The sequence below is a fragment of the Truncatella angustata genome (genome assembly GCF_020726525.1).
Source record: "Truncatella angustata strain MPI-SDFR-AT-0073 chromosome Unknown BKA67scaffold_1, whole genome shotgun sequence".
Classification (NCBI taxonomy): domain Eukaryota; kingdom Fungi; phylum Ascomycota; class Sordariomycetes; order Amphisphaeriales; family Sporocadaceae; genus Truncatella; species Truncatella angustata.
This window is the reverse complement of record NW_025763381.1, coordinates 6,967,037-6,988,068: the sequence shown is the minus strand read 5'-3', so window position 1 is coordinate 6,988,068 and position 21,032 is coordinate 6,967,037. Positions and strand designations below refer to the sequence as shown.

The following is a 21,032-nucleotide window of genomic DNA, read 5'->3' as shown; positions in this document are numbered from 1 at the left end:
ATGTAATCAATCAGACTTTCGCGTGGACTACAGAAGTCAAGTTCCTACAATATACGATGTGGAATTTCCGAAGACTGGCAGTTGGCTGTAATGACACCTGACTGGCCTGCTCGCCCTCTTGCAGATTGACTAACACCACGCAGAGCCATGATGTGTTGTGACCCTTTGAATTCTTTTGAATAGGGCATGGGTTTGCGGTGTTTGTTTGAGAGCTTCATTAAAAACGGCAGCGTATCACGCAACCCCCCGAAGAGATGAAGGGCTGCAGCAGCTCGTCTGACCTGGCCAAACCCGTCGGGTCTGTCGATTATTTTCTACTGCCCTGTACCTACCTACATGCATGTACGGAACTCTCAGTCAGGTAGGCAGAATAATACCGTATCTTCTAAGCCGGCTCACATCTCATCGCAATGAGATCAGCTGAGCCAATCAGAGGCCGATCGCGGATTGCTTTGGGGGACTTTGGGGGGACTTCTCATGGCTGATGGGGAAAGCTCTAAGCCTCACTGGGCTAAGCGCCGGTGTATCTCTGAAGGGACCGAATGGGCCCCGTTGCAAGTTGCAAGCTTCGGAGCTTCCCAACAACGGCCAGCGAAAAATTCCCAGCCAGCAATTCAATTGGCTTTGGCCTACGAAAATATCTCGCTGTAAGCTCCATCCTCACCATTATCGTCAACGCCTTCGCCTTCACCTTCTCCTTCTCCCTCTCCCGTTCTCACTCCCTTTGCCAGCTGCGGGCGCATTACCTCTTTCGTCGTTTCGTCGACTGCTACTCCGTCGCCTATTCCACAACAGCTGCAACTCGCTGTAGCATCGATTCCGCGAGGTCACCGTGCCCTTTCTTCCTTCCCATTGACGACTGTCGCAGCTCCGGACGCGAGACATTTTTCCTTATCCCACCCCTCCCCCCCATACCCATACCGAAAATGTTCAGCGCCGTTCTCAGAAGGCAAGCCCTTCAGGCTTCTTCCAACATCAGAGTCACCCTCTCGCCCCAATTGGCAAGATGGTACGCCTCGTTCCCCCCGCACACCGTCGTCAAGATGCCCGCCCTGTCCCCGACCATGACGGCCGGAAACATCGGTGTCTGGCAGAAGAAGGCAGGAGACGCCATTGCTCCTGGTGATGTGCTGGTCGAGATCGAGACCGACAAGGCTCAGATGGACTTCGAGTTCCAAGAGGAGGGCACCATCGCAAAGTTATTGAGGGACAGTGGTGCCAAGGATGTGCCCGTTGGTAGCGTATGTGATATGTCCTTCCCTCAGTGTGAAGCAATGCGATTGACATGAGGTACTGACTGGCCCCATCTAGCCCATTGCCGTCCTTGTCGAGGAGGGTAACGATGTATCCGCATTCGAGTCTTTCAGCATTGAAGACGCCGGTGGTGATGCTGCCAAGCCCGCCCCCAAAGAGGAGAAGAGCGAGGAATCCAAGGAGTCCTCGTCCGCCCCTACTCCTTCCGCTGAGCCCGAGCAGTACGCCTCTTCCGGCCAGAAACTCGAGACAGCCCTCGACCGTGAGCCAAATGTGTCTCTTGCTGCCAGACGTCTGGCCAAGGAGAACGGTATTGCCCTGTCCAGCATCAAGGCATCCGGCAGCAAGATCACCGAGGAGGATGTCAAGAAGGCCGTCAGTGGTGGCTCATCAGCTGCTCCTGCTGCTGGTGCCGCTGCTTCTTTCGAGGACATCCCTCTCACCAACATGCGCAAGACCATCGCCAAGCGCCTGCAAGAGTCTACTCAGAACAACCCCCACTTCTTTGTCACCAGCAAGGTCTCTGTCTCCAAGCTGCTGAAGCTTCGCCAGGCCTTGAACGCCTCCGCCAATGGCTCATACAAGTTGTCGGTCAACGACTTCCTCATCAAGGCCATTGGTGTTGCCTCTAAGAAGGTCCCCGCCGCCAACTCCTCCTGGCAGGGAGAGTCTATCCGCCAGTTTAACAATGTCGACGTCTCAGTCGCTGTTGCTACCCCCAACGGCCTCATTACTCCTATCGTTACTGGTGTCGAGGCTCGTGGCCTTGAGTCCATCTCCAACAAGGTCAAGGAGCTGGCCAAGCTCGCCCGCGACGGTAAGCTCAAGCCCGAGCAGTACCAGGGTGGTACCATCTCCATCTCCAACATGGGCATGAACGACGCCGTTGACAACTTTACCGCTGTCATCAACCCCCCTCAAGCTGCTATTCTTGCTGTTGGCACTACCAGAAAGGTTGCCATTCCCTCAGAGGACGGCACTGGCATTGAGTGGGATGACCAAATAACTGTTACTGCCAGCTTCGACCACAAGGTTGTCGATGGTGCTGTTGGTGCTGAATGGACAAAGGCTCTCAAGAAGGTTCTTGAGAACCCCTTGGAACTGCTGCTATAACTTGGGTAAATTAGGGAGGCAGTGTACTAATAGGGTAGCTTTGATCAGGCGTTGCGGCGTACTGAACGTATAATAAGTATAGAATTGTACGAATGGATTCAACTATGCCCTCTTATGTCCCAAAACTGTGCCTTCTTTTCTGTAGTATTTAAGGCAGATGTTCCATTAGAATTGCAGCATTGTTGGAAGCGTTTTGTCTCTTTGTTTACATGATCATTTGCCTTCATACGGAGCTAAGATAGATGGACCGTTAATGGTTTAACACCATCTAATCTGGCCTGAACGACGTTACCTTATGATCAGCCTTCTATTCGCTGTTGCCAAATCAGTAAGGAATAAGTTCTTCTCACTGATAGGCAAGCAGTGGACTCTATTATTGGTGTATGTTGCAACATCACATCTGCAGCGTCACATTAATATATATCACTGATGGGGTTCAATGCCGAGTCTCGCAGTAGTAGTGGACACCAGGCATTTATCTTCGACAGCACTCGAGTTAACATCATTGTGATAATGAACTAGCCTCAATATCGCTCGCCAAACAAAATTTGACGTTCTATTTCTGGCGGGATCCTTATCAAACCTTTGTTTTCGTCTTGGCGGAACTGGATCTCTTTCAGGCAGACTCAACCGCTAGTTCAACAAGCGCAGTGAATCCTAGGCAGAAGCCAGGTTTAGCACAGTCAAGACAATCACGTGATGACGCGTTTCGATCCTCATGTCGTGTTCAGACCTCAACATATTGATGTATATAAGCACCAAGTTCGCGTTCTTGTCCTATGTTATTATATTTCTTTGTTTCTTTTGTATATTTATCACATCGGCGTTAATTCTTGATACAATGACAACAAGAAGAAGCAACCGACTTGCAAATCTACCAGCTCCAGAACCAGTCGACAACAAGCAAGATGCACTAACCAAAGCTGGTGGAGGAGAGAAGCGCAAAGCACCAACAGGAAAATCAGAAAGCAGAACGGCTCCGGCTTCTAAGGCAGCTAAGAGAGCCAAGGTGACCGCAGGAGGCAAACCAACTACCAGCAATGGTCGAGCACTCAGCATTCAAAATGAATTTGGCCCGATCGGACCTAAAGACAAGATATCGTCTCTTCCTCCCGAGATCTTCACCATGATCCAAGACAATATTCTAGCACCATCAGCTATAAGCGCATTAGGACGGACTAGCAAGAGATTCTATTCTCTTATGATGCCTAAACTCTACGGCCGCATCGCCGTTGCGGCTATGTTTCACGCTCACATCCCGAAGCTTATCCGTGCGCTCGAGCCGCTTCTTTCTATAGGGCAGAAAAAGCAATTGAAGAAGGAAGGCAAGTACAAAGGCCAACAGGAACGATACCAAACTGGACTTGATGAGAAGGCGAAGCCAATCTGTGCTAGCTATGTAAGACAGTTCGTGGCTGGCGTTGCAGATCCCGGTAAGAAGCACAAGTATATCTGCGATAGATACATTGAGGAAGCTTTCAAGAATATGAAAAACCTCGAAATTGTGGAAACGCGGGTATTGACTGAGTGAGTATTTCCACATAGGCTATCTGTGCTTATCCAGACTCAAATTGGCAACATGCAAGCGAGTTTTACTTACGCAATTCTCTAGATCTATCAGCCATAGTATAGCCTCGCTAAAGAATCTGAAGGCTCTTCGTCTAATCGCGACCAATGCTGCTCCTGGATGCTTGGAACCACTGGCTTCAATCAAGAATCTGAAACATCTGGAAGTGGAAGACCATGGCTACTCATCCCACGGTATCACTTTCCTCCAGTCCATGCTCCGAAACTCGAGGACGACGCTTCAGAGCCTGTCCGTCAATTCACATTCGTATCGTCTCAGCCGATTCTTAGAGGATTGTGAAAAGGATACCAAGACAAATATCACTGGTACAAGTGACAGAAGTCACGGTTTCACCGTCTTGAAATCCTTTTCTCTCCGGGGATTAACAATCGACGAGGATTTCATCAATGAGCTTGACAAGACAATTTACTTTTCCCAACTTCGAGAACTCTCTCTTGAATATTTGAAGGATCCTCATTGTCTCCTTCCCAATTATCTGACGAAGCAGGCTATCTTTCATCAGGGCACAACTTCTTTGAGCCTCCGAACGTTGAGCTTGTACATGTCGGCGCGTGACTATGCGCATAGTCCCACCCAGCAGGATGCCTTGTTCCTAGCCAAATGTCGCTTCGTTGCCTCCTTTGACACTTTGACAAGTCTGGAACTCCAGGATTATGGCCAATATCCAATAAATACAATCAGTAATCCAGGCCTTTCGGATGCGTTGCTACAAGCTATTCTCAAGCACAAGAAATTGAATGAGTTGAGGATAAATTACAGAGGAGTAACATCTGGTTACGAGGTCCCGTACCTGAACGCAAAGACCGTGGGGATTCTTGTTGACAGCTTGCCGCAGTTGCGGGAACTTGAATTTGCGCCAGATGAAGCACAGATGGATGCAATTGGTCAAGCCCTGCGCCGTGGTAGCAATCTGGAATCTGTGACCTGCTTCCCCCATGCGAGCTGGGCGCGCTATCCCCGACCAGAACAACCCGGATTCGATATAATTTCCAACATTCTCTCCGCCTTTCTATCGAATCCTCAGGTCAGCCTCACATCTACAAACAACAAGTTTGTTTGGGAGGACCACTATAATCTCAGGCGTGTGTCAGTATCCTACAAAACGTGGGAAATTGCGTCGACATTCGAGAAGCGAAAGAGACGAGGGAAACAAGAGATGACGCCGGAACTGATGAAAGTGGGTGGACCTGATGGGACGCGTGAGGTTTTCTATCGGCAGTTGGCAAATACTTGGCGAATCCATGTCGGGTATGACCCAGATTTCGAGTGGGTGGCCAAACACGATAAAGAGCTATAGTAGCATATATGAGTCTCGGCAAGGTCGTGTGGTAACGTGTAAATAGAGATACGAGAGCCTGGCATTCTTTTGACATACAGTTTCGATGTATTGACTGATGGAAGAGATCAAGTATGGTCTGATTGGATACCTTTTCTACGATCAAGGTCGCTGTTGCATACTAGGATCCTGCCACCGGCGAAGAAGTTCCCTTTTTCCCTGCTAGCCTGGAATAACTCGAGCAGGTAGAAGTCGTGTGCAAAGATTTTCGCGACTGGGAAAAAAACCTGATCTCTGGTGCGCGAAGTTATTACAACCTGCCTGCTACTGCCCACGAGTGCATCGAGTTTATCGAGCAGTATATCAGAGTCAGACCTAGCTATATTTCCACTAAGATGTTCGGGTGTTGTTTTACTTGGGTGCTAGAACATAAATATTATGAGATACAACATGAAAATGAATGCCTGTTGCAATACTCGGGACAGCATTTACAGAAGTAGGTTTGTGGTGGATCCATTATAGAGATCGGATATGAGACAAAATAAGCTTCCGAACCATGATTAACGATGCTAACGACGATGGGCTCATAAGTCTCTATCTACGTGGAACTGAACAACAAGAGAACTCGCCAAGATAGAAGCTGACCTTGTTGTTACAAGGTTGTACATGTACAGCATAGTCGTCACATCTAAGGATAACTTACTACTGGCCAAATCTGAAATCAGCTGTGAACATTGTCAAACGAGGATATCGATCGACGTCTTTGGGCGACCACTGTCTGTTTACCTGCGCTGAGCATCGACGGTGCTATTACTACTGCCGATGCCACGGAGCTGGCGACCAACATCGACAGTGAGATATAGACAGACTATATCCGAGCAAACACAGATCGCTTGGTGTTCTTCACTGCAATAACAACACAAGGTCCCACTGCGGCAGCCGTTGAACTCGAGCGCGCGATGGGGCAGGTGGGAAAGCTAATGGTGCACCCATCAACTTCTATAGTATAGAACGATTGATGCGTAGACAATCACAGGGTGCAGTACCTGGATAACGGCGCCTGCAATCCGTTCTGGGCCGAGGCTGCCGAACTCACATGTGCTCATCTATTTGTATCCCCCGTCCGCCAACACCGAGTCCGCAGTCATGTTGATGCCATCAGGGCTGTTCGCACACTGTCCAAACATTCAGATCATACCCGATCACTGCGCAGACGTACGACCGTTTTGTTTTATTTTGTTTTGTTTTGTTCTATTTTATCTATTACATCGATGCTCGATTGGCAATTGGCTACCAGGGCGCCAATAGAACCTACCAAAGCCCATGAAATACTACCTGCACAACGACCTCTACACTGCCTTGGCGGGTATCAGGAGATGGTTTACCATCTAGGGCACAATCAGAGAGATTGGTGGAAACCGTGTCATATGTGAAGTGTGGATTGTGCTTATGAGACTAACGAGGATGCGACAGACTAACTAGTTCGATTATACCAAATGATTGGGCGTTGCGACAAATGATAAGTTGGCATGGGAGGATGCGGAAAAGAAATTCGATATCGCCCGGAGCATGAACTATTATCAGACGGATCAAAGTTTCCTCTGGTGTTGTGACAACGTCCTGATAGACGCTCGAGTGGTCTAACATTATAAGCTCAGGGTATACATTTCGCTTGATGGTTCGTATATATTCGACTTCGCTATGTATTCTAGGGTTACCTCAGGGGTCTCTGGGCTCCAAGCTAGACCGGACAATGCTGACTCTGGCCACAATCAGCACCGAAAATACCTCTGCTCAATCCATCGTTCTTCAATGTCTGATAGAAGGCTTCCGACCACAACCGTAATCTCAGGGAAGACCTTGGTCAACCGATGCACACCAACGCGACCTGCTGAGTATGTCGCGAACACGATGCGTTCCTGAGGCACTCCGTGATCTACCAGTACCTGAACAGCCATGAGCGCAGATCCTCCACTAGACATCTGTGCATCGAGTAGTAAAACACTATCGTGTTGGGCAATGTCCGACGGCAGCTTCAGGTAGTGAAGCTCAGGCTCGCCGGTGCGAACATTCGACTGAATAAGGAGGCGCCCTGTCCGACAGTCTGGAATAACACGACGTAGGCCAGTCTCGAATGCGGCACCACCGCGAAGTACAAGCACAGCGCTGACTTCGCCGTTAGCAGCCAGCCCACGGTATTCGTGCCCTTGAGGCGTTACCACGGTCTTCTCCTTAAAACGAGAATTGTTCAGAGCCCTGTCTCTGTTTAGCTGTATGCGATCTCGTATTGGCTGTAGTGACTTACTGCTCAATCAGTAGGCAAGATAGCCTGTCGAAGTAGAATATAAAGTCCTCGCTGGAAGTGTCAATGTCCTGCAAGATCGTACTCATTCCTTGAATTTGCGTAGTCGACTTCAGCACCATGACCCTTTCGGACAGCGGCTCGCAATCAAAACCGTTCTCCAGGCTCTTGAGAGCTGCTCGATGGTGTGTCGACTTTTCAAGCAACCTTCGCTCAATATATTGGGTTACCATACCTGCGGTTGTAAGCGGTCTGCTGGCCAATGCTCGTAATTTGTTACTCACTCATAGCTACCCTATTCTCTACACCACGAGGCACAATAATATCTAAAATGTGTGTCAGTATTGGATTAACCACATATGCAGCTATCTTCGAATGAAATGTCAGGGATGGCGAGTCTTGGGCCTTACCTGCGACTATTCTTTGGGGTTGCACATACTACTCGAATGTTAGTACCTTAGTTATCCCAAGAAATGGAGCGCAGTACTTTTTCAAAATTCGGCTTTACGAATGCGAACCATTGCTTGATGCAGCCTTCGACATCCCGACCACGATCTCTGACATCACGTATTACTGGCAAATGTCAGTTGAGCTCAACCACAGAGGTGATGTGCCATACTTCGCCTCGAGAGACACGTGTCTGCATCAGCTTCACAGTATATCTACAGTGCGATCAGTGCTTGTCACAGGGACTGCCGACGAGACTAACATACACCCATGTCCAGCAAACCTCGTACTCTAGGATCATGCAACGCAAATATGCCTTCGAGAATAAGAACGTGAGGAGAGTATATGGGAACGGTTTTGTCAAGACGCTGATGCTTCTCGAAAGAATACACGGGGATTTCCGCCCGCTTTCTGTACGAGAACGAGTTAAAACCACCAACTATAGACCAACAATAGAAGACGGAAGGAATTTGAGTATGCGTTCCTTACCCTGCTTTGAGGTCTTTCAAGCAGCTAAACAGCTCGTCGAAATCAATTGCCTACATATTGACTCAGCCATCATCGTGCATACATGGTGAACTCAGCTCAAGCAATCTCACCTCGGGAGAGTCAAAATCATACTCGTTTCGGAAAGCGAGCTTATGAGACTCTTCGTCTAGAGGTTTATAGAAAGAATCCTTCAACTGTTAATGGGGGCTTGTTTGCCTGGCTACACCTGGATGGGGAAATACCATTGACATGATCACCACCCACGGCAGATTTAGCTCCCGGATGATGGCATGAGACAACGTAGTCTTCCCAGACCCAGAGCTACCGGCAACGCCAATTATGCTGACATCCGCCCATGGTGGACTGTAGTGGGCGCGTTTCGCTAACGTGTCTTGACTGCTCCTATACTCCGGAATAATGGGTGGTGTTGAAATGCTGGAATCCATACTGAAGTAAAATGTATATCAAGAACGACTATGAAAATATGTTGTTGTTGTTTCAAGGGTCCTAAAGAAAAAGGTCGCGTGACTAGGCGTGGCCCAGGTATAATAAATGGAACTCTACTGAGGACAACCGTCGGTTTCCGCCGAATGCATTTACTCTGAAAGAAAAATCTGAATCGTGACCAACGAAAAAATTAAAATCGAGGGATCAACGAGCGGCTCAGTCTTGCATTCACCGCAACTCAAGGATTATACTCCCGAATCCGAGGAACTGACAAAGCGAAGTGAAGTGAGTATGGAGGCAGCAAATGTTGAATGGACTTGCCCTGCCAGCTGTTAGTGGATGCATCAGGTCAAATCAATGGGCCTGTCAGCTCAGCTGCCACCTCTGGATTGTGGATGTACCAAGCAGAGCCAGCCTAAAGAGGCATACCAATTAGCAGGAACTCTATTGCCTACGTTTCCTACAGCGTAGGTATCATAGCGGCTGCAGTCAGGGTGGAATGCCACTCCGGGAGACAGAGCCATGGGACGTTGAGCAGATATCGACTTGGCCAAAGCACACTGTCCAGGTTGTCTATTGTATTGGGATCACGCTTCATTCCGGTTGCTGTTGTGAGACGTTTATCAACGGAGGGTCCAACGGGGGTACATAGTACAAGTACAGGCTCTGACAGGTGCTCGACGCTGACCAGGTTAGTGTTCGGCGGCGCTAGTCACAGCCCCCACTAGGCTACTGAAGTGAAATCTTGCAACCAAAACCCCAACTGTGCAACAGAGCTTTCCATTTGCTGCTCTTGCTTTCCTACATTGACATAGCTCTGCTCTCCATCACACTCAGCCTGGAGCAGAGCACATGCGAACAAACACGACCAAGTAACTCATTCATGTGTATTATATTCTTCCATCCACCCTTTCATTAGATGGTGGTATGTCCTCGCCAATTGTTCGCGAGTTTGAGGAACAGCTTCGTTACACCAGAATACTCGCCGAAGCTTTAGTAGACCCCAAGATGGCTTCATCAACATCGACGGCGACCCCGATGAAGCATGCCTTCACTCGTCACGTTGAGGAGGTCAAGGCCCCCAAGAGGTAAGTTTGTACCGTTTTCCAACCAAGCTTTTCATTCCATGCTTCATATGATGTCAACCACAATCAATGGGAATCTCTCTGAGCAAAACCGTGCGGAGACCGATTTGTATCTTCATTACTTCTGACCCACAAGCCCCCATTCTCCTCAACTTTTGCAGCTATCTGCTGGAGTTCGCAGCTAACGTGAAAAGCTAAAGCGATATCAATGCCTTGATCCTCGACTACTTGACCATGGCTGGCTACCCCAATGCGGCCAAGAAGTTTTCCGCAGAAGCCAACCTTCCTCCGCAACAGGTCCATGACTCCATTGAGGCAAGGCAGCAGATCCAGACAGCTATACACAGAGGCGATATTGCAGAAGCGATAGGCGATCTGAACGATCTGGACCCCGAGGTACGTTTGCTTTCATCTCTTTGTGATTGCCTGCCTGTTGCCGTGATTAGAAACAGAGTTTTACATGCACCACTCTTATGGTCTTCGGACCTTGTGATGAGAAACAACCACTTTATATGAGCACAACCCCGAACCTCGTTTTTGTCAACTACTTCAATTGCTGGACTTTGCTAACGTGGCATCAGATACTTGATACAGACGCTGCACTTCATTTTGCACTACTTCGTCTGCAGCTTGTGGAACTCATCCGCCAATGCAACGCAACGCCTGGGCGGGATATCAACCCAGCCTTGGAGTTTGCTACGCAGCAACTTGGTCCGAGGGCTCCAACGAATCCCCAGTTTCTCGAGGACCTTGAGAAGACGATGGCGCTTGTAGTATTCTCTCATGATTCGCTCGATCCATCTCTCGCTGCGCTTCTGAAGCCAGATCTCCGCCGGGAGGTTGCTGACATGGTCAACAAGGCTATCCTTGAGCGTGAGACGTCGCGTAGGGATGCGGCGATACGCCACTTGGTCCAGATGCGAGCTTGGGGCGAGGAAATTGTCCGCAAGGACGCCCAGAAAGATCTACCAGCACGAATCGACCTGGGACTTTATGGTGATGATACTCATAACGGTTTCCACGAGAACGGTCAGGACACTGTGATGACTTAGATGATCAATGGTGTACCATTCATGAAGGTGGTCATCCCACTGGTGCACGTTTGGGAGTACCGGACTTAGTCTAGCCGCCTGATGGCGAGACGAGCTCGGATGATAAGACATACCCTTTGCTTTTTTCTTTTCTTTTTTTATTTATTTATTTACTTACGAGCATGGCGTTTGGGATGGGATGCCGGAACAATGGGAAACGAGGGCATGGATCAAGGAGTACTAGGTTTCATGATCACGTTTGGAACAGTAGCCATGAGCGCTGCCATCACTATGACGAATGAAGTTGGGCCTACCGCGGTCCTGACGCTGCGATACTACAAAGTTGCCACTACTTAAGCGTGACTAACTGGGGAAAATGTGATTCAATTAGTCTTGAAATACTAGCACTCAATTGCAACGCCACGTTTGTTGTATTCACCGAACAAGCCAGAAGAGTAGTCACTTGCGGGGGGTACCAGACGTTCACAGTACGAGACTTGCCGCCCTGAAGTCGCAATAGCAGTTTTGAGAGCTCTCATCGGGTGGTCATGTATGGGCATACATAATAATGACTACCAAAGTTATTGTTATCGTGTGGAAATAGTACTGCCGCCAAGCAAGCCGGCAGCTATCAGACTTCTCTGATGGTATTAGAGCACCCCTAGAAACAAACGTGACACATGTCGGCAAGTATAGAGAAATAATACAACATGTTGCCGTAACGAAAACTCTTTGTCTCTGTTTATGTACAAAAGTCCGGCCCCTCCTCGCTGTGGTATTTGATCACGAGGGGACAAGTCGAGAAAGACAGGCGTCGGGAAATAAATAGCGATACCTGGTCTCTCTATTTGGCCCTGATGTGCTTGAGCTTGCCTGGAGAGTACAAGAAGTTATTGGCATAGGCCTTGGGGGTGAAAGCACGCTTGTTGGGCTCCTGGACAAAGTATTCATAGCCCTGCTTCTCGGCAAAAGCAATGGCATCCTCCTTGCTCTGAAAGTTCAGGTGTGTGCCTTGCATGAAGTCGCCCGATGACTGCCATCCCATCAAAGGGTTCTCCCAGCGGTGTCCCTTGCCAAGGACGTCCCAGTCCAACCGCCAATGGTGAGAGCCCCAGCTACCGGACTGGGTGGCGGGCTTTGCGGGTTGAAAGATGCTGCAGAGACGTGAGCAGTTTTGGCCGTATGCTGTAGGGGAAACCTGAGGCTTACCGAACTTGACGGGCCTGCAGCTCCATGGGAGCACCAGAGAGCACGGCAGCGGGCAGGACATCGGTGTCCTCGCTGCCGTCCAGGACACGCTTGGGAACTGGGGTATATGTCCTGTTCCGAAGTCAATTAGCAGCCCGCCCCTCTCGCGTCCATCCTCCGAGGCGTGGACCGGGGGTCATATAACCTACGATGTCGCCTTATCGATGTGCGCAGCGTAGTCGGGCGAGTTGGGAGCTCTCTCGGCAGCAGTGCTGGTGGTGGTGGCTACGGGGCCCAGGTCGGAGAGGGCCTTGGAGTTATCGTTGGCGCGGACGGCGGCGTCGGTGGACTCGAAGCGGCGGTGGACGAGAGATGTGGCAGAAGTCCGGGAGATTTGTGCCGTCCGCAGCAGCTTGGCTGCAGACTGAACTCGGAGAGAAGCCATAGTGGTCGTAATTGGCCGTCGCAATGGGTTTGCAATGGGCGTCGTTGCTCCAAGCTCGAAACTTGCACCAAGTGAGGTCGAGATACGTGAGTGTGGCTGGTGCAGAGCGGCCAGTTCCAGCTGTGGCTTGCAACACAGCACATGTGCTGTACCTACGCTGTTACCCCCCCCCTAGCCTAAGCTGCTTGGCTGGCGGAAAAGGACAAAAGGGCAGTGGGAACTTTCGGATCGGCTTTTGTGGCGCGGGTCTGGGACTTGGCCGCTAACGAGGTCTTTTCGTGCCTTCCTTTGGTGATTTGACCTCACCTCAAGCTATCGAGCATCAATCCCGACGACAACTCTCCTCTTCTTACAGCACGTCAATTGTGTCATTTCGGGACCAATTGACTTCCTGCGCCTCTTCGTACACCGCACATATCGATCGCCACTTTGCGCAACCGCCAACATGAGCTTCGTTACTCGCAGGGCGCTCTCGACCCTTATCCCCCCCAAGGTCCGTATTCCAAGGCTGATTTGTGAGCCAACCGACTAACCCATGTTCTGTAGGTCGCTTCTCCAGGTGTATGTATCGCCCATCTTCCCGCCCCCTCCGAATGCGCGCCAGGCCGGCCTCTCTCTCGACTTTCTGGTGGGGAGACGCCGAAGACGAATCGATGAAACATGAGGGCCACGGATTTGACAAGCGAACATTGGCTAACAAACCAACCAGGCCATCGGTGCCGCTCCTGATGCCCTCCGCATGAAGCGCGTCGTCAACTTCTACGAGAAGCTTCCTCGTGGCCCCGCTCCCAAGGTCGAGGCCAAGGGCCTTCTCGGCCGCTACCAGGCCAAGCACTTCGGTGGTGACAACGCCTCTGCCAAGCGTACGTTCTGCTCTTCTCAAAATCGCACTACCCCTGGATGGTGTTTGGCAATCGGATATAGGATAAAATTGGGGATGGATTTGGAAAAAAATCAAAACCCATTTGCACAAGGGGCTAATATGTGATATCAGCCATCATTCACGCCATCGGTCTCATTCTTGTCATCGGCTACCCCATGACCTACTACTTCCACTTGCGTAAGTATTACCTTGTACCCCGTGCCCAACAGGCGGATGCTCACAGCCCATTAGGCCACCACAAGAACAACGCTCACTAAGCGTGGAATATCTGGCGAGGATGGACGGAAGCTCAGCCTATAACTGGAGCAACATGTACATATCATAGAAAAGGCGAAGCGTCATTAGCAGACTGCAAACCTTTGTGTACTAGGAAGGAGAGAATTCGATTCGAACTGATTCCCTTTGTGCGCCCTGGCTCAAGTTTCGTCAACCCGCAGCTTTTCTTTTGAGGCATCTGCAACATCATAGAGTTGGAATCTGACTCGATCATGGTCGAATATTGGACCACGGCCCATGATTTAGCTAACGGGTGCCCTAGGCGCTTGGAAAGCGTCCCCCTCGGAACAACAGGAATGACAAAGATTATTGAATTAAGGTGAGGAGTTACGCGACAGAACCACCGTGCATGTTGTATATTCCGGGGCCTTGGCAAGAAAGCCCTCTGCAATTGTTGCCGGCCTATTGGACTAACCTAGGCGAGTCTGATATATATCTAAGAGGTTACGACATGGGAATGTTAGCAAGTGGTGCCATTCCTAGGCGCATCTTGTGACAGGTGGTTCTTGTTTTTATTGAGCGAAGCAATAAGAGAACAAGGCCTCTGGTGGTAGGATGTTATGAATTAGCACTAGAATCATGCTGTTCCATGTCCGTGTTGGTGGTGACGATAGGGGTGACCGGATTCGAAACAGGTTGTGGCAGGTAAACAAAAAGGTGACAAGGATCATGGATAACATTAGAGGTTTCAGTGCCTTGAGGCCTGGGAGATGTATCGATGGTCTTGAAGAATTGCCACAGACAATGATGTAATTACAGGAACAGTGTCGATAAAAGGGTGAGTGAACCATGGTGACTCGACTATTTCACGTCAAGGAGGTAAGAGGAGGGTAGTCTTTTGGTGCCCAGTGAACTCACCCTATGGACATGATTGTTATGAGCATATTTCCTAGAAAGAGGCCGTTCAATTCTCTAATGTACGGAAATAAAAACAAAAATAAAAGCCCAAGCTGCTTGCCAGAAAAGAACAATCACTGCCAGGCTCACCATCCACCGGCAAACAAGGCCGACCCAAATTGGTTGCTTCCCTTCCGCAATAAGTGAACTGGATAAGTAGGCTAAGCCTAAACAACTCTCTACCGAAAGCTCGGAACAGCAGCTAACCCAATTCCTGCCAGAACTGCAACTTGCACCCATCGCCGATACGACAATTTTTGCCTTGCCCAGCCGCATAGAAAGAGAGAGAGAAAAAAAGCCCCCCAGACGAGACCAAGGAGGTCTAATAGCTGGAGTTTGGGCATTGAGCTTTCTTTTCTTTTCTTGTTGCATAACCAATCTGTTCATTTTCTCCCTTTTCATTCCCAATTTTCCCATCACGCCATTCCTAGGGACAAGACACACGGTACTTCTCAATCGTGGACAGGAAGTATTGAATTGCGCCTGCGCCCCTACGCCTCGGGCCTACGCCTGCATCTGCGCCTGCGTGTGTGCGTCTACGTCTACGCCTAGGTTACTAAGTTACATAAGTTACTAACAAACATAACTGTACTGGGCTTCTTTTTCGCGTTCCCCACTCCCGTCCCCCCCGAACGAGTTCAAACAACCTTGTCCTTTATTCGCCAGCTTCCGCGCTGGTTGGACATCGAAAGTTTGGCAATTCAATTGAGACCACCACACCCTCAGCCCAGCCCAGCTTCCGCTTGCTGGAAGTCATCCACACCCCCCCAAACCCCATATCCCATACGGATACTTTGCGGAACCTCAGCGACAAGCGCATCCTCGTTTCTCGCTCATCATCATAATAATCACCGCACCTGGCTTGATTGCCCCATCACAACCCAGACCCCAAGAGCTCCTCTCAAGTGGATGATGGCTACTGAGGCCACCAGTGAGAAGCCGGTCGATGTCTCAGTAACTGACGCTTCGCTCGTAAGTTTGTCCTCCCATCTCACCACTGCTCCGGCTTGCCCTTACCACCTGCCCATCTCATGATGCTTTTTTGGTGTCGCATTTACTTTCCATCCGACTCGTCCTGCTGCCGTCCCCTAATGCTGACACTTTTCTTCCCCAGCAGTCTCAGACTACTGCATCTACCGAACCCCAACCTCAACATGTCCAAGATCCCAGCCCGCCGACAGTGAACGGCACTGGTTCCCACGACGAGCCTGAGAAGAACAAGGCGGTCAACGATATTGTCGATGAAGTCGTCAACTCGGCAGAAGTCAGTGTGAGCGGCGGCTCGGATACAGAGGCATCCACATCCAAGCCAAAGGATGGCAATCACGCATCGAGCTCCTCCACGCTCAAGAAACCCCAAAGCTTCAAATCCGTTTCCGTCAACCGGTCCTTTCTGGGTCCCAAGAATGCTGCGAATGCCACCTCACGATCTGAGACCTCATCTCCCTCTTTAACCCCAGCGGCTCCCGCTGTCGCTTCTAGCTCCTCTGCGTCCAAGCTGAAGCTGGTCGCGAAGTCGGGATCCAGCCTCGGGGGCGCCACCAAGACTATTACAACAAATGGCAAAGGCTCTGGAGTTCCGGACGGGGGTACCGTGTGGAACAAAAACAAGCGTCAGTAGTCTTCGTCTCTTGCAAACGTTCCCAATGACATGAACAAGCTGACCGAAATAGCCACCCCTACACCCGAGACCAAGAAGTTCTCCGATGAAGAGCTGAAGAAGTATGGCATTCACATGGCCGACCGTTTGCGGCCAGAGAGCCAGAGTGGTCAGGCTAACTGGGCTGACGATGATGACGATGAGTGGCAACCGGAACAAATAACATGGACCGATGGTACTAGGATTACATTGGACAACCAGCCGACGCCCAACCCAGCACCTGCCGTCCCCGTTGTCACGGCCTCGACTGCGCCTTTGCCAATCCCGACGACCACCAATGTGCCCGTGCCCGTGCCGACTGACAAGCCGAAATCCCCAGCTCCAGCTCTGACGAGTGGGAGTGCTAGAGCTTCGCCTTCCGTTAAACCGAGCCTAATCACATCTTCGTCTGGCAAGAGTCTTGTTCTGAAGGGAGTTCCGGAAAAGCCTACGCTGGTCGCCAAGGCCCCAGCACTGCCCACACCTGTCAAGTCGCCCTGGGCATCGTTGCCGCCCGTCGAGAAAGCTTCACCTGTGCTCATGGACGTATCCGATCATCAACATCCCCCAGCGCCGATGCGAGGCTATCCTCCTCGTGACCCCTCCCTCGGACAAAGCGCGACTCCTCCACCTGCGAAAGAGATTGCGGCAGACGACTTTACGCGATCACCTTGGAGGGACGGCCCCACGGGCGGGAACCGGGAGCTGTACAACTCACAATCTGGCAGATACGAACCCGTTCATGATCGCCGGGGATCGCGGCACGACATAAATCATCGTCATCCCGCCTTGCTTCAGCGACCTATGCAGCAGCATGACCACCAGGGTCCGGCTGAGCCTTCGGCTGCCTTCCAAACCAGCAGGAATAGTGGTCAGGACGGGATGCCGTATGGACGTCGTCGCAACTCTTCCAACGTCAGTGGTGGAAGTGGTAGCTTCGCGCACCGCTTAGGGAAGTTACATGATATGCCCCCTCCGGAGCACAGCCTGCCTGCCCCGACTCAGGCCTCGCCTGCTCGATCACAACATGCTCAACCGTGGCAGCCACGACCCTCACCCGGCCAAACCCATGCTGTTCCTCAGGCTGTTCCCCAAAACGTGACACCCGTCACTGAGGCCCAGCCAGATCCTGCGGCCGCAGCCATACCCTCAGAGGATGATGTAGAGTTGCAAAAGCGTCTCATGCGAGAACGACGAGAACTGGCTATCAAGCGAAGGTTGGAAGAAGAGGCAAACGAGGAGGCTGCTCGAAAGGAACGAATTCGCCTGAAGTTGGAGGCTATGGGTCCTGCGCCGGAACGGAAGAGCACAAAGAAGGACGAACCGAAGGAAGCTCCTTATAAACGAGATGGCCCACCAGCCGGCATTTTCACCAAGGACGACCTGGCTGCCGCCGCCGCCGAGCGAGCTATACAGCCTTCTGTCACGTCCCCGAAGAAGCAGGAAATCTCACCCGCCATGGCCGAAACCAATGTCAACGGTACGCCGCCGCCTCCAACCCAGGCAGACAAGTCGCAGCTGCAAGTTGGGCGAGGAGGTCCGCCTCCAGGAAATCAGACAGCTCAGTCTTGGCCCGAGTCCGCACGCAAGTCCACTGAGAGATTGCCATCCTGGGGCACTGGCCCCCAGCCTGGTCCGAAGAATGTTTGGGCTGCCCCTGGAAATGACCGCTCCCTTGGCAATGGCACATTCGACGCGGATCTTGGACAATTAGCCAACTCCGAGCCCACTCAACCAGCCAGCGTAACTGCGCGACCGACGCCCATTGGGCCTCCGCGGAGCACCTCACAGGGCCAGACTCAGCGCCATGAGCAGCAGCCTGGTCGACTTGCTCCAATCGGTCCACCTGGCAGTGGTCGCCCTGGTGCTCCGCCTGTCCATGGCTCCAACGTGAATCGTCGCAACCTTTGGGCTACGGCGGACATCGCCGCCGACGATCGTGCAATTCGTGCCGAAAAACAGAAGCAAGCAGAGGAGTACAGGAAGAATCTTGAGAGTCAGGGCTTGAGCACTAACGAGGTGCATCATGGCGTCAGCGAAACCTGGCGTGGTGTGAACGTGGGACATGACGGTAAACGACTTGCGGGTGAAGTACTGACGACTCATCATGGCGAGAGGTTGGATCGCCCAGCGGCTCCTACCTGGGAAGCGCCTGTTTCGGGCTCCCAGCACGAGCACGCAAGAACTGAAGCACACATATTGCGTCAACAGCTACATCGTCAGGACTACCGCGCTTCCCATGGGCCGCATGATAGCTTGTATACCAGAGCAGCACCCATGGGCCCCGCTAGCACAGCTCCTCCCGGCCCTCCCATGGTTCAGCCTCGTGCTGGCTCGCGCTTCTTCCCACACCACGGTTCGCGTGATGTTCGCCATGAAGAGATGCCGGCGCCTCCGAGATCGAAGTCACCCACTCCGCCGCCGCCCACTATGGATGGGCATCCTGCCTATGATGGAGACGTCGCACATCCGCATGTTTCACTTCCCCCGACACGTCCTGTGGTTAAGTTGCCCCCGGCCGTGACAAGACAAACACAAGCCCCGAAACAGGCCACAACGCCGGTTGCTCCTAAACCTGCTACATTTGCCGCAGCGGCAGCGGCAGCCGCCGCCGCACCCATATCTAGATCCACAACCGCTGCGTTGGCACCTGGTCGCGGTGCAAACTACGGTGGTAACATCCAGACAGCGGGTGAAATTAAGAAGCAAGAGAATTGGCAGGAAAAGATTAACAGTCTCGTCCGTGCCGCTCCTGGGAAGCCGATGTCGGTTGACTCCTCGAGCAAGTACGCTTTCGATGCTCATGCAAATACCTCTGCAACCGTATCTCTTCCGGCTCTTTCTCCGACAGGCTCATCATCAAGCGAATTCAGTTCGATCACCTCCAAGGAGATGGCTGAGGAATGCTTTGACGAACAGGAAATGGGCTCACTTCCGCTGATCAACCTCCCTCACGATGTGCCACCCGCTCTATGGCCCAACAAAGCGGCCGAACCCAATTGGTACCCTCTTCAAACCCAGTATCGCATTGATGCTCTGGGTTCTGAGTCTGTCCGCTTCCCTTACGAGATGGTGAACCACAAGAGTGTCTACCGCGTATTGACCCCTGGTATGGACGAACCCAAGACAGTGCTCGCACCCTATACTCCTCGAAACAGAAGCAACCCTCAACGTCAAGGACGGGGTGGTCGCGGTTCCCGAGGTGGCCAGCGTGGCGGTAGAGATTCTTTCGGCGACCACCAGAAGACCCCCACAATCTCTGATCGTCCTGAGCGTCCTGATCGTACTACCAGTCGTGGTGGTGGTCGAGGCAATTTCCGAGCTCGATCTGAGAATTGGAGCAGAAACTCCTCTTCGCTCGCTCAACCCATGCAATCTTAGATTTATCATTCTACTGCATCATGCCCGTCTATGCGTTTTCAGTTCCGTCTGTGCGCGGCTTGGCTTCTCCAGAGAACTTTCTCTCTGATACAATCAAACTGTACACAGTTTGAACAGCAATCGTCCAAATAAAGAGCGAATGCTACCACTACTACTCGACCATACCAAACATCAAGTTCGAGTTTCAAATGTCGAACAACAATCACATTTTCACTGCCATACGGGCTTGGGCCTGCTTTCCAATATGGCAATTTGTACAAGTACTGTCTAGCGCATTACTGTCGTTTGCGTTCTCAATCCTGCAAAGGCCAATTGTTTTTGCCTTTACTTTCTGACTATATGAATCAAGCGATGGATCGATACGAAGCTGACGATCGACTTTCGTGGAAGCGCCTTTGTTCGTTTTCAGTCCTACCCTTTGCATTTGCGACAAAGCCTTCTTCTGCTTTTCGCGAAATTGCACACACATAGTTGCTGTATGTTCAACCGCTAAGGAGTGCATAGGATGGTTTTGACTGGATGTACGAAGGGCGTTGGTGGTTTAATGAGGAAAAGTAGCACATCTTGATCCTTCACGACCAAAGGGCGAATAAGGTATAGCAGGTGGGAACATAACGCTGCGGCGGTATTAACATTCCTCCTGTTTTCGTCAAGACCCCTGGACGAATGAAGGAACTACATCAGGCAGATATAGTTGAGCTTCTGCTACAAGCAATGAGATATGGTAAACACAAACGAATCGTGATTAGTTGTGCCGTTATGATGCACGTGCTACTGCATATAGAGCAGGTGCTCTTAGTCATGTCCTAGATGCGAGGCTATATGATATATGTTTGGTGCTATGACCTTCAAAGTAGATAGCTTCACCGTCACGGTCTGGGAGATGATTATCAGCCTACAAACGTGATTGACGTAGGCACCGTACGTGAGGGGTCATTAGCTGATTGTAAACTTGTCCGGCGTACCTGAAGTTGCTCGTTGATTCTTAGAGTGGAGGGCGTAGCCCAGGAAAGACTCTCGCATATGATCCATTCTTCCGTCGTGAAACTCGTGCCGTACAAACCAAACTTGCCACGAGCTCTCAACGCTCTGCTTCCTTAAAACGTGCCGCGCGGGGGGCGGTTCCTTTTTCGACGAAATTCTGAAATTCTAATACATGCTTTCCGAGCCGTAACTACATCGCTCCAAACGTATATATAAGTAATTAATGGGTAGGTTCAAGAGAACGGAATAAGAACATCAACTTTGGCGGCACCGAACAACAGTACACAAACTATCTCGTTGCTCATGT

General features: G+C 51.1%; 7 protein-coding genes across 7 annotated transcripts; 5 read left to right on the top strand and 2 right to left on the bottom strand.

Annotated features, from left to right (window-relative positions):
- Positions 1-591: 591 nt before the first annotated feature.
- Positions 592-2,599, top strand: BKA67DRAFT_549967 (2-oxoacid dehydrogenases acyltransferase-domain-containing protein). The gene is made up of 2 exons (XM_046101619.1): positions 592-1,241; positions 1,312-2,599. Exons 1-2 carry the CDS (start codon positions 927-929, stop codon positions 2,365-2,367), a joined length of 1,371 nt encoding a protein of 456 aa, XP_045965169.1. The 5' UTR covers positions 592-926; the 3' UTR covers positions 2,368-2,599.
- A 609-nt stretch (positions 2,600-3,208) lies between these two features.
- BKA67DRAFT_531115 (uncharacterized protein) lies at positions 3,209-5,252 on the top strand (the record flags this gene model as incomplete). Its single annotated transcript, XM_046099338.1, has 2 exons — positions 3,209-3,894; positions 3,980-5,252. 2 exons carry the CDS (start codon positions 3,209-3,211, stop codon positions 5,250-5,252), a joined length of 1,959 nt encoding a protein of 652 aa, XP_045965168.1.
- A 1,539-nt stretch (positions 5,253-6,791) lies between these two features.
- Positions 6,792-9,061, bottom strand: BKA67DRAFT_73144 (uridine kinase). The gene is made up of 10 exons (XM_046109397.1): positions 8,712-9,061; positions 8,580-8,657; positions 8,470-8,519; positions 8,247-8,391; positions 8,153-8,195; positions 8,021-8,106; positions 7,944-7,971; positions 7,818-7,859; positions 7,537-7,768; positions 6,792-7,487 (listed from the first exon to the last, which is right to left on the bottom strand). Exons 1-10 carry the CDS (start codon positions 8,913-8,915, stop codon positions 7,004-7,006), a joined length of 1,392 nt encoding a protein of 463 aa, XP_045965167.1. The 5' UTR covers positions 8,916-9,061; the 3' UTR covers positions 6,792-7,003.
- An 863-nt stretch (positions 9,062-9,924) lies between these two features.
- On the top strand, positions 9,925-11,053 carry BKA67DRAFT_654179 (CTLH/CRA C-terminal to lish motif domain-containing protein; the record flags this gene model as incomplete). The annotated part of the gene is made up of 3 exons (XM_046106515.1): positions 9,925-10,004; positions 10,202-10,397; positions 10,583-11,053. The coding sequence occupies 3 exons, from the start codon at positions 9,925-9,927 to the stop codon at positions 11,051-11,053; spliced, it is 747 nt and encodes a 248-aa protein (XP_045965166.1).
- An 823-nt stretch (positions 11,054-11,876) lies between these two features.
- Positions 11,877-12,665, bottom strand: BKA67DRAFT_531112 (ETC complex I subunit conserved region-domain-containing protein; the record flags this gene model as incomplete). The annotated part of the gene is made up of 3 exons (XM_046099337.1): positions 11,877-12,186; positions 12,242-12,352; positions 12,430-12,665. 3 exons carry the CDS (start codon positions 12,663-12,665, stop codon positions 11,877-11,879), a joined length of 657 nt encoding a protein of 218 aa, XP_045965165.1.
- A 445-nt stretch (positions 12,666-13,110) lies between these two features.
- On the top strand, positions 13,111-13,805 carry BKA67DRAFT_654177 (mitochondrial F1-F0 ATP synthase subunit F of fungi-domain-containing protein; the record flags this gene model as incomplete). The annotated part of the gene is made up of 5 exons (XM_046106514.1): positions 13,111-13,158; positions 13,212-13,226; positions 13,375-13,528; positions 13,660-13,725; positions 13,780-13,805. 5 exons carry the CDS (start codon positions 13,111-13,113, stop codon positions 13,803-13,805), a joined length of 309 nt encoding a protein of 102 aa, XP_045965164.1.
- A 1,579-nt stretch (positions 13,806-15,384) lies between these two features.
- Positions 15,385-19,842, top strand: BKA67DRAFT_73087 (uncharacterized protein). The gene is made up of 3 exons (XM_046109396.1): positions 15,385-15,693; positions 15,836-16,334; positions 16,395-19,842. The coding sequence occupies exons 1-3, from the start codon at positions 15,631-15,633 to the stop codon at positions 19,739-19,741; spliced, it is 3,909 nt and encodes a 1,302-aa protein (XP_045965163.1). The 5' UTR covers positions 15,385-15,630; the 3' UTR covers positions 19,742-19,842.
- Positions 19,843-21,032: the final 1,190 nt, after the last annotated feature.

Coding starts and splice junctions, on each gene's coding strand:
- BKA67DRAFT_73087 (XM_046109396.1), top strand. CDS start 15,631: ATGATGGCTACTGAGGCCACCAGTGAGAAGCCGGTCGATGTCTCAGTA. Junction 15,694..15,835: donor CAGTAACTGACGCTTCGCTC/GTAAGTTTGTCC, acceptor TTTCTTCCCCAG/CAGTCTCAGACTACTGCATC. Junction 16,335..16,394: donor CGTGTGGAACAAAAACAAGC/GTCAGTAGTCTT, acceptor TGACCGAAATAG/CCACCCCTACACCCGAGACC.
- BKA67DRAFT_73144 (XM_046109397.1), bottom strand. CDS start 8,915: ATGGATTCCAGCATTTCAACACCACCCATTATTCCGGAGTATAGGAGC. Junction 8,392..8,469: donor TTGAAAGACCTCAAAGCAGG/GTAAGGAACGCA, acceptor GTTCTCGTACAG/AAAGCGGGCGGAAATCCCCG. Junction 7,972..8,020: donor TAAAGCCGAATTTTGAAAAA/GTACTGCGCTCC, acceptor ACATTCGAGTAG/TATGTGCAACCCCAAAGAAT.
- BKA67DRAFT_549967 (XM_046101619.1), top strand. CDS start 927: ATGTTCAGCGCCGTTCTCAGAAGGCAAGCCCTTCAGGCTTCTTCCAAC. Junction 1,242..1,311: donor AGGATGTGCCCGTTGGTAGC/GTATGTGATATG, acceptor GGCCCCATCTAG/CCCATTGCCGTCCTTGTCGA.